Consider the following 12,012-nt stretch of genomic DNA (forward strand, 5'->3'; position numbering starts at 1 on the left):
GTACAACCAGCCTTATCTGGATAATTGAGTAACACCCAGTTTCTATAGCTAAAAACCGCGCGTAAGGGCTACGATTTGATAAACAAATTAAAAGGAATAAGGATAGATAGGTATAGCAATTTTTTTTCTTTGTCCGTCTTTTCGCGCTGATGTTCTGAGAGCTAAATTTTGCTTTTTTTAAAATCTGATTTTATAGACTTAGTTATCGGCAGTAATTACATTTAGACATAGATATAACACACACATTTTCTTCTTCAAAAGACAAGTTGTAATTGTTTTTTAATTTGTGAATAGCGATAAAAAATGGTACGTTTCGTTATACAAATTTATTAAAAGGTCGAGTTAAAAGGAAAGAAAGAGTTCATTGTATAAATAACGGTATTTCACACTTTTTTGTATGTCTAAACGATAAAATAGTTTAAGGAAAAAAAAACGAGTAGTTCAGTGCAAATATTTGCTTCTATTAAAATCTGATGTCATGTAAAAAATTATTTACTATTTTAATTTTTTTTATCTGTTCGTACCTTCTGCATTTGCATTTTAAAATAGTTTTAACAAAAAATACTACTAGCTAGTGTTTTGCTTTTAATATGATGTCGTGGATAAACAGTTAATTTTTAGAATAACTTGTTTATTAATATGACATAGAGAACAGAGTATTTATTATTCTATTAGCTATTGTTTTAATCTGTGAAAAGCGATCACAATAAAAATGCTACGTTTTACAAATTAAATCAAACTACGAGTGCACAATAAAATCAATTGCGGCGAATTTGCGTTTTCCAATTATAATGCCAGGCCACAAACTATTCGGCTACATAAGTGCATCGTTTGACAGCTCAAAACCCCAATAAAATAAAAGTTATATACAACGAAATATAACTGCACCCGTTGCTATGTATAGAAATATAGAGATATAAGGAGGAGTATAGTAATGTCAAAATTTTAAGTATTACTTAAGGTGGCTTTTAGTATTAACGCTTTTTCAGTGCTAGTTCAAATCAAGCGCGATCGGATCAGACGAAGAAACCAATTTACCCCTTTACTTTTAATCGCCCAGTATTTTTCAAGATTCATATATTTATTAACACGTTACATTATAAAGATTGAACATAGTTAAAAGGAGCGCAACTGGCGGCCTTATCGCTTTCGACCGATCTCTTCCAGAGAACCACTGTGAGTGAAGAAAAAAAAAATGTATTAAATTACAAAGGGTAAATTACATACTTAATCAAGAGGATATAAAAAATCTATCGGTTCCGATGTAACTTCAAGTTGTAAGAAATATCTATAGTAACGATTAGCCAACAATATTTTTCTACAATTTCTGTTTATGACTACAAGTATTGTAATAATATTAAACATTTAATTATTTATGTTGTGCGAAATTCCTGATTTAAGCGAAACACATTCTTGTAAACCACTAACATTCGTACTGACCCAAAATACAATCGCTCCAGATTCAACGCGCATTATACAATTTATTAAATTGAATTACTGTTATCGTTAATTTTTAATATTTTAGTCTCTTGATAGCATTGACCGACAGTTAAATTGGTTTTTAACTATCGAACGTCATATTGAAGTATATATATTTAAAATCGCCGAAACTGAAGCCTAATTTGAAAAACAAATCATACAAAAAAAATTGTGTTGACAAAAATAATATTAAGGTTTATTCATTTGTAATTTTAATATAATAACTAACCTTAACAAAAATATTTTTTTTTCCTTTTATGTAATACAACGAAGTGTTAATAAATATTTTTATATTTGTCCCTTCCAAGGTTCCGAAGATACTGGCAGCGTTCCCCCTTTGAATAGCAAGACTGATTCTTTGTCCGAGGTACAAAACTTGCTTTATCTTTTTAATAATATATTTTAGTAATTCCATTTTAAGGTTAGTTATTTATCTTTGAATAAGAACTTCTTTGTGGAAGAAAAGCAAAAATAAAACGATTCAAGAACATTTTTATAAGTGTAGATGACATACGAGCCGTCGCATACAATTAGTGAGTATCCAATATTACACTCATACAGTTAATTTGTTTAATAAACATGAATTAATTGTCATGATCTTGGCACCACGTGACCGCCAATGTAAATAATATTTCTTGAATGTCACAATATATTTGTAGGATTAGACCAATTGAAATTTTCGTTTAGCTAAGATATAAGCTATGCGAGCAAATTGCGATAAAATTTTACTTATTAACGGACGAGCGAACGACGCCTATAAATGTTAAAAAACCTGAACGAATTTATTTATACCAATTTTATGCTATTCATGTAAATTTTACGAGAAACATGCACTAAATATATTTTCGCTGAAACTTTGACGTATTTATCCGAATTATACCCGCAAAGCCATGTTAATCAAATATTTATTTAACGCAAAAAAGCGACAACAACAAAAATTAATTACCACAATTCAACACATGTTAGACACTGACAACACAGAACCCCTAAAAAAAATTACGAACGCCATTTCGAAATCCTCCGGTCATTTTGATTCTGGAGTTCACTCGCGTCGGTTAAGATGTTTGGAGCATGTCAGCTCGCATTGATAGACGGCGAAGCACTGCCCGCTTGCACTGTAAACTGTTGTATCCTCCCAAACAGTTTGGCATGCGCTCTGTCACTTTAGATCTCGGATTCATGGTCAATGTTAGCATAGGGATTACAGTCTCTATATGAACGAAACGAAAATATATAAAAAAAATATACCGAAACAAATGGGCGTCTTTGGAGGAGGCCTTTACCGGGGTCCCCGTTAATACATAAATGAATTATATATATAGATATTACTCACATAATGTTAGCTAACGTACTAACAAAATCAATTTCTTCAGATGTAATATTACTACCTACTATTGTAAAATAGGAAATGAAAATCCTTATTATTATTATTAATTAAAAAAATATATAGGTTTATATACGTTTACATTAATAATAATATTCAGGAAGTAAGGGTTTATGATGTCAAAATTAACTACAATCTGTTATATTTGCAATTTTCCGTATAACAGTCGAACGACTATCGCGTATTAGCAAATTTCAGTACAATTTTCCTTACCTTTTACCAGACTAGATTTTGTTTATGGTTCTAGAACTTGTTCCATAGTCGTTACTATTTAGTCTAACCTTTGGAATTGATTTTATATTGGCGATAAAGCCCATAGACCTTTATATATAAATCTTTTGTGCGTGAAAATTAAACTTCTAAACGGAATCTATAATAAGTTTAAGTTTAAGTGGATTCGAGCATGGTTTTACTTAAGTGTGTGTTTTAAAATCAATGGCACTACAAACTTTTTTTAGGTCTGAGCCTCAGGTTTCTGTATCATGATCATTTAATGGGCAATGAGATGCTCGGCCTCTACGCGCCGTCAACTTTTTGTGTCTAAGAAAAGCATTCGTCACGATGTTTTCCTTCACCGTTATAGCGAATGTTAAATGCGCATGTAGAAAGTGCATAACCGGGAATCAAACCTACGACCTCAGGGATGAGAGTCACACACCGAAACCACTAGGGCAACACTGCATTCAACAGCAACGGTCGTAGATGAAGATAATAATTAATAAAAGGCTATTAAATTAATCATATTAAATCAATATACGTCATGCACTAATATAAATTATAATCGTACTAGCACACTCGGCCAAGCGTTGCTGTGGATAAGGTTATTGTTATATGACATAGTAGTAAACTACTCAAGGGAAACGGTAGGAGAATTTATGTGAAACGTAGATAGCTTATGTGAAACGTTGGTATTTTTAACACAACGCTATCTGTCAGAATTGTATCAAATAATAAACAAATATTTCCAATAAAATAATATTGCGGGCATAAATTGAGATTTATGCTATTGTCCTATTGTCCTATCTTTTAAGTTAGATTAAGCTGTACACAGTTTAGGAGTCCATCGCGGACAAACAACGTGACACGTGTTTTATATATATATATATATATATATAGATGTATTTATACGACCCAGTAATTTCATCGATCTAATTAATTAACCAACAGATTAAAAAATCTAGCTTTGCATTCAGAGCCGGCGCTGGAGAGTACTTGAATCTTGTTAATTATAAGATCAGTGTGTCAATTGACTCTTAACTTCCCAGCGTTGCAATTGAAATATTAATTATTAATTAAAGAAATGGACTTTAGTACAGGTCGAATACCGTAGCTTTAACGGGGCCTCAGGTATTCACAACACACAACTAAATTACAGCGCTGAAACGTGGACAATACGAACATATGAATGGACAAAAATAGAGATAGACTTTCAGAAATAAATTAAAGTGAATAAAATATAGATGCAGTTTTAGAACATTACATTAATACGTAGGAGAAAATATTTCATCAATAACCAATTACCCAATGAAGTATTTTCGAGTTAATTCGCTTAGTCATTCAAGGTTTTTTTTTAACAGGCTGACAACGCATTTGCTTTCTGGCAAAATATCATCATCGGAGGCTTCAGTCCGTTATATATTTATAGAAATTTATTATATGAAATAATAATTTAAAAAGAAAGAATTTGTTGCCGTAAGCAATATCTCTCTTATTATTATGGCTTTAAAAATAACCCATGTGTCTTTAATAATTTAAATTGAATTAATACTACTTTGATATGTAATAATTATGTAGAAAATAAGCTAAAATTTTTGCATTGTAATGCTGCACAGAGTACATGTCCATTAAAAAATTAGGGTCACTCGCTCTTTACTGTGGATCCAATCTATATGAAGACTATATTTGTATATATTTAATATGAATTTAAACAGAACATTTAAATCTCGTTAATTTACCAGGCCTTAAAACCTTATAAAATAAACTTCTGATAACTTTCTCAAGTATTTCAAACGTTTAGGGGGTTTACCATATCCAAAACGATTGTACCGTGACTCAACTATTGACATATTCGTTAAAAAGTCCCGCAGACATATTCTGTTCTTGGAATTCAAGTTTTGTCGTTTTTAGACCACCTTAGTAGAGTATTATTATAAATACCTCTTAATTAAAATGTAGATAAAATTAACATGAGAGGAAGGCCCTTAAAGCCTTCTAAGTGCATTCTTTCCCGCGGGTAACAATTTCTTTAGATTCCATATTCAAATTACTCGCTATCTTTAGAAAAATCTATTCGTATTCATGGAGAATGGACATATGAAATTGGCGTTTTCTATGAAAAGTAGATATTTTTAAATAGAATTTAATATTAATAATAGAATTAATATTTCATTAATCAAAGTATTAACTATTGCACTTTTGACGTAGTTTGCGATAGATCTGCTTCCACAATAGCCTGCGATTCTTTTTTCTTCTTCTTGGGATGGTCGAAATTTCCAGAACGAGAACGTTGGACCCAAATACGCAATGTATTATGACACCGCCGCCATACACATCATTAATCCTTCTAGCAGCTGCGTACTCATAAAGAACGGATATTGCATGTTTTCAATTTTATAAATAGAATCACAAAGAAAAAAAAATGAAACGAATCACCGTTTTCCAAATATGTATAAGTTGAAAAAAATTAAATTTGGTATTTCTAACTGAAGAGGATATATTTATGGTCAAGGTTGCCAATACGACAAAACAATGTAATTCCTGAAACTCCTATTCTAAGACTAAATTTATCACTCTTCCTTTACAAAGTATCCTACTATGGTAATTCCTTGCCTATTAATATCAGACGACCTGTCTTTAAATTAAAAAAATAAATCTTAAATTTGATAATTTTTCTTCTGACTTCGTAATTAACTACTACTTATATTCAATTAACCTTTGAACTAGATTTTACATTTCTTGTTATAGGTATATGATTTTGTTTTTTTTTTTAGATTTTACTCTATTTTAGTTATTTGGTTATATATTATTTTGTAAATTTTTTATGCCGTTCTTGAATGTAGGGTGTAGGTTTTTCTTTTTATTGTTTATATTAAGGTTGTCTGGTCAGTCTGGTCTGGAAGAAATCGCTTGTTAGCGATAAGGGCGCCCGTTGCTAAATAACTTGTGTAAACTGCATTTTAATATGTATGTTTTTTTAAAGGTAATTTACTCCATACATAGTGGTATTATTCTTTGCTCGCATAAATGTAATAACGGTCATCCAAATTTTTACAAGTGACACACAGATTTACATACAATACGTATGAAAAAATTTCATTTCTACTGCAGCAACTAAATAAACTTCGGGCTTAATGTCGCGCGTAATCATATTATTATACAAATTAGACAGAGATTAGTCAAATTTACGATACGTAACGAATTATTTTTAAAATGCTAACAAAAATAGTGTATAATAAGTGTACGAATTATACATAATTACGTTTTCCTTTTTTGATGGATCACTCGTAGTGTAGGACAGTCAAGAGTCAAGACTATACAAATTCTATAAATTTTAGATGCGTCTGAGCGTCTGACGTCGTTTGTGGGTCGCTATGACCCTGAGAGATGTATCAGTAAGGGTAAGGCTTACTGATACGAAGCTTCTGTATGCTAAGACCATTTAAACTATATTGTATATTATGTAAGTGTATGTCAATCAATAGACAGTGGTAAAAGAAGCATAACCAATGTTTCGGATTTAGGTAATTAAAGTATAATTTATGAATATTATGATATTTTACCTTACCAAAGAGGGTTTGCGGAATTATTTTACTATTGTAGTAACATTTAATTTTCTCTTTAAAATATTGAGTCATAGTTTGTTTAATGTTTAATTTCAGTTTTATTTTTATCTATTACTACTTAACTGACTTACTTTTCTGTTTCGTATATCGTTTAATAATATTATCTTAATGGCTTATATTGTAAGTAATAAATGTTTTCGTTTATTTCGTTTATATTTAGAATATGAATGAATATATCTTCATGTATAATATATTAAAGTTCAACCTTTGAACGACCATTATGGATAGTATCAATAATAAAAATAGCGTATTCAACATTCTTTAAAACCACAAATGTATGGATCCTGCTGGGGTATTTGGAGTCGGATATAAATAGATAACTCGTTATATTTTCAACTGTCTGTAGTTTAGCGAAAATTATTAAGGCTAAAGAAAATGATGCAGCAAACAGTAAATATAATATAATGACGTCGTTACATAATAGGTCAGGGCTAAGTCGAGCCGAGAAATCTGCTATTTAAATTTAAGGAGTCGTTTCTACAACAGAATGACTCTTAACTTAAAAAAAGAATAAAACAAAATGTAAAGCCACATTTTATAGAAGTAATTGCCGAGTTAAGGAAATTGTGATGGCTTTGTGGGTTGAAAGTTAGTTTGGTAAAGGTTTATAAATATAACGAAGTATGATGGTATTCGAATCATGTTTTCACTTGAATACTCTAATTGCTGTGCTTTTTGTATAATTTTAAAAGGTATTATTATTATAATGAGTTTGTAGTGTTAGTGGTGTTAAGGATTCTCATCTCTGAGGTCGTTTCAATTCTCCGCTGTTCACCAATGGACTATCCTTTCTAGTACACATTGAACACCCGCTCAATCGGCCATCCTCAAACCCATAAAGTTGACGTCGTGTGTCAGGCGCAGAAGGCTGCCTACTCGTCTATTAATAAAAATAAATAATCATGATATAAATTCAGATATCTGAGGCGCAAACTTTTTAAAGGTTGTACTGTTGTAACACTGGCTTTATCTATCATGATTTGCAAAAGTATGTGTAAAGTATTTTGCCTGCTTTCGTCTTCAATATAATTCTTAATTTCCCAATTTTTTTGATAACAAAATATGCCATATGATATATTTTTTCGCATTGCCTGGAGTTACCTAAAATACTCTATTCAATATCCTAATTATAAGGTTATTCGTATATTTTTAATCAGTTCTATTCATTGTAAAGGAGAATTCATATTTTTATTATTCTTTAGTAGAATTAGGGCACTAATTAAAGATGTGTGATAAGCCAGCAACCAGAAAGTAAGAGAGATTAAATGTATAAGTAATGTCAAAATGGCCGAGCTCTAACGAGATTGCTGAAAGGATTATGTTCAGGGTTTGGCATTTTCCAGTATTCCTAGGTTATTCTTTATTCACAATGTTAAAATCATTCTTTTGTGAATTCAGATAAATTTATGTGCAGCCCAATTTCTGTGTAATTTAACATTGTTAAATTGATGAATTGATTTTGCAATCTTTCCTTATAATGTATATATGATGTATTGTACATTCATAAATTATTGACGAAAGTGTAGGAGACTTAACAAGACAAAGCACTTAGTAGAAATTATCAATTAATATGACTATGACGTTAGTCATGACATCATGTCGCGTCCACAATGCTCTGGGTTTAAGCGCCATTGAATCATGAGAGAATTCGTAGCAGATTTTTTTGCCATTTTAAAAGAAATATCTTTTGTCTTATTGTTTAGTTCGTGAACGTCTCTGTAAACCTTGCAAGCTGTATGTAATATATTTAGATATTTAAGCGGACAAACTAGAAGGAGGTATTTAATTAATTATTTATTTAATGCAACGTAAAGTTAACTTGGAAGTATTTGTAAACTCATTATAGAGGAGAGTGATTAACAAATTTAAATGATTAACGATATCAAAATCAAATTCTATTTGATGGGGTTAATATTAAATTACGTGTTAATATTACGTAACGTGCACGGTTCAAGTGATTTAACTTGGGTAACTTGATGTTACTTGGTAAATAGTACCGCTGACACCAGAGCTGATGCTGTGCTCGCTTAGGTATCGCAATACAGCAAGGAAACGCTGCCAGCATTAAAGGCCACACTGCCACGGAGACCAGACTTTCTAAATTTTATTTATATTTATCTATCTTTAATTATTATAATATATTATCATCAAATTGTTATTATTTTATCACCTTATTGTAATAGTAATAATTATATTTCCTCATGATACGAAAAACAGTTTTTATCAAAAACCTCGGTAGTAATTGAACAACTGGTAAAAGCCATATACCTACTGAAAGCATTTGGTCTTAATCGAATCTTAATGCGAAAGGTATGATCAATTATTGTACGTTAACACGCCATTAATGACTATAAAAAGTATTGAGATATTGTGTGAATGTGGAAGAAAAATATATGAAGAAAAATCTTATATAGCTAATTCTCGTGTCGCGGTGTTTGTGGTTAAACTCCTCCGAAACGGCTTGACTGATTCCCATGAAATTTTGTGTGCATATTGGGTATATCTGAGAATCGCATAACATCTATTTTTAATCCCCCTAAATGTTAAGAGTAGTCCACCCCTAAATTTTTTTTTTAAATTTTTAGATAAATTTTTATTTGTTTGTCAACTGTATCCACAGCATTAAAAAATACATACAACCCTAAACTTTCAACCCTCTACGATCAACCCCTATTTTTTATTATAAATAATATACATGGCAAAACGATTTACCAGGTCAGCTTGTATCGTATAATGTTATGTCTATGCTTGCAAGAATCTAAACCAACAATTGTGAGGAACTTTAAACTGGGCTGTTTTATAAAAATATATTATTTCATTTCGCACATCCCTTTTTATTTCAGCGTAATCCCAATTTGACAGAAAGAGACGATAATGTTTTTAAATACGTTTGATTTGAATTTATTATAGATTTAAAAACATGAATGCATCGCATCAAAATAGTCTAACAACGCATCATTTAAGAATTTGAACCGGAAACATCCTATCTGTTTGTATTCGATACAAATTTAAGAAGATGCTTGATTTTCACCAAAAGTATACTAGTATTTTATTCGTGATAGGAGGCAAACGCGTAGACCGTTCATCTGATGCTAAGTGATACCGGCGCCCATGGACACTCACATTAGCAGTAGGCTCGCTAGTGCGTTGCCGGCCTCATAAGAATTGGTAGGCTCTTTTCTTTTGTTTTACTAAATAATGGGACATATTAAATCATTTGTATAGAAATTAGTTATCATATGAATTAAATATTCTGCCTGATAATTCTGTTGATATACTAATATCCCTTGATTCATAAATAATACAAATTTATTGTGAAGTGCGATAAAGAATTAAATACTGTTTTATTATTGCAAAAAAATGCTCAATTGCATATGGTTCTATATCGGTCAGGTTACACCACGATTATAGCACCTTGAGTCACTACAGGAAATCTTTTGTTACAAAATGTAGGTAAACGTTGATCTGCAATGTTGGGTTTAAAAGTATAATAATAAAATCTAAAAAAACATATATCGCTTTGGCTATTGGCTTTATCGTTTTCATTGTTTATGTATTGCATACTGTTGTGTTCATAATTTATATGGTCAAAATTCTGTAGGCTCCAAAAATCTTGACAGTATCTCCTATATATACATATAAGTTAATAAAAAAAGTAACTAATGGTTAGTATTTTACAAGTATTTTCGATTCTTACGACTCGTTTTGTGTGTGTTGAATATCAGACTTACCGAGCAACAGCGTCTCATCGTCTAAGGCTGTGACGAGCGAATCCGTGCAGCATGTATTTGTGTTGTCCATGGATATCCGTACGGAGGCGCAGTCAGGCGAGTGTGGTAAATGTTCCGCCGACTGCGCCGCGACACGCCCGTTCGCCAGTCGCAGCGACGACGTCCGCCCACCCGTCCCTGTCGCCGCGCCGCCTCCACCATCCTCGCATCTGGAGAAGAAAAAGGAAGACTAAAGTATGGCTTTGACTATGACTATATCAGTGAATCAGTGACGCCTTACATAGGGGCAATTTGATTGTTAAAGAAATTTATTAAAATTATTCGGAATTTGAATTTCAGTTTTTCTTTCGATGATTTTAAAAATTATATTACTTTATTTCGTATTCAATTTCCTAGTAATTTCTTGTTTAAACATATTTAGTTTCTTTTAAATAAATCATTTTTTGTAGTAAAACACTTTTGTAGGCAAAAAAAGGTTCGGAAACACTAAAATGTTTGATATGAACCGTTTTCATAAGTAACATTAATAGTAATAGGATTCTATATAGAATCCTTTATTCCTACCTATTATATCCTGTGGATGTTTTAAAAAGTCAATTCGAAATAACTCTGTCTTCTTACTGACTGAACTAAAACGTGTTTGATCAGATAAAATACATAAGTATTCTTGTTTGTTAATTTGTTAAAGTATTCAACATAAAATAGCGTAGGTCTATTTATCGTAGTTTGAGTAACAGTTCTAGGAATATTCTTTATTTTTAAATATGAGTAAATACATTCACGAACGTATCAGAAAAACCCTTGCAACAGTCATGACCCATAATTGATGTTATCCTAGGATCGGTAGAGTTGCTTCTGCATTTAACATGAGTGTACAAAGGCAACCTATGTCCCCACACAATTCCTTATTAGAGACCGGCCTTTAATAAGGATTTAAACCATTACGAGTAGAGGAGTAGAAATAATTATAATTGTTTACTCTATGGGAGGTCTTATGGCGTTTTAAAAATATACTTAAACTATATAATGACAAAATATTATTATTAATAGTTTTATTCATAAACTTAATATCATATGACGGCCAAATTGTTTACGCATTTAATACAACTCCAGTTAGGTTCGATTCAAAAATCAAATATGAATAATAATTTGTCAGTGTAATTTTATAGCGAGGGGTTAAGTAGAAAACATTAGTATTCAAAAATATAATGACTGAAATAAAATGAAAATTATATCAACACCAAACGTCATAATATGCTCAATTATAATCTACAATCTATTCCATGAATTCCTTTTGTACTACAATTTCAATGAAATAAAGTGGCCAGAAGAAAAGAAAGGAGAATTAAAAATTGAACGCCTACAGGAAAATGAGGTCAATTCATTCATTCTTGAAGCTGTTCGCCCTTGTATACAATTTTAAACTCACTACCAATATGTACGTGGTCTGTGTAAAAATTGCTTAGAATTAAATTATCGGTGTACCAGCCGTATTCGTTGCTAGTAACTATGCTAGAGGACTTGGGAAGTAAGAACTTAGAACGATAGACGAAACGATGGTGTGTTCCATTCGTAT

General features: G+C 31.3%; 1 protein-coding gene across 9 annotated transcripts in view; it reads right to left on the reverse strand.

The window, feature by feature from the left end:
• Positions 1 to 12,012, reverse strand: part of LOC110991744 (potassium/sodium hyperpolarization-activated cyclic nucleotide-gated channel 2) — a 178,584-nt gene that overhangs the window by 80,734 nt on the left and 85,838 nt on the right. For 5 of the 9 annotated variants that reach the window (XM_045634469.1, XM_045634468.1, XM_045634472.1 and 2 more), the window contains exon 3: positions 10,437 to 10,645. In XM_045634469.1, the coding sequence (XP_045490425.1) occupies positions 10,437 to 10,645 (209 nt within the window). Of the gene's footprint in view, positions 1 to 2,425; positions 2,583 to 10,436; positions 10,646 to 12,012 lie in introns of those variants that run through there. The other 4 variants (XM_022257325.2, XM_022257306.2, XM_022257281.2 and 1 more) reach the window with 3 other exon arrangements.

This window comes from Pieris rapae, chromosome 3, assembly GCF_905147795.1.
Source record: "Pieris rapae chromosome 3, ilPieRapa1.1, whole genome shotgun sequence".
In the NCBI taxonomy this organism is placed as follows: Eukaryota; Metazoa; Arthropoda; class Insecta; order Lepidoptera; family Pieridae; genus Pieris; species Pieris rapae.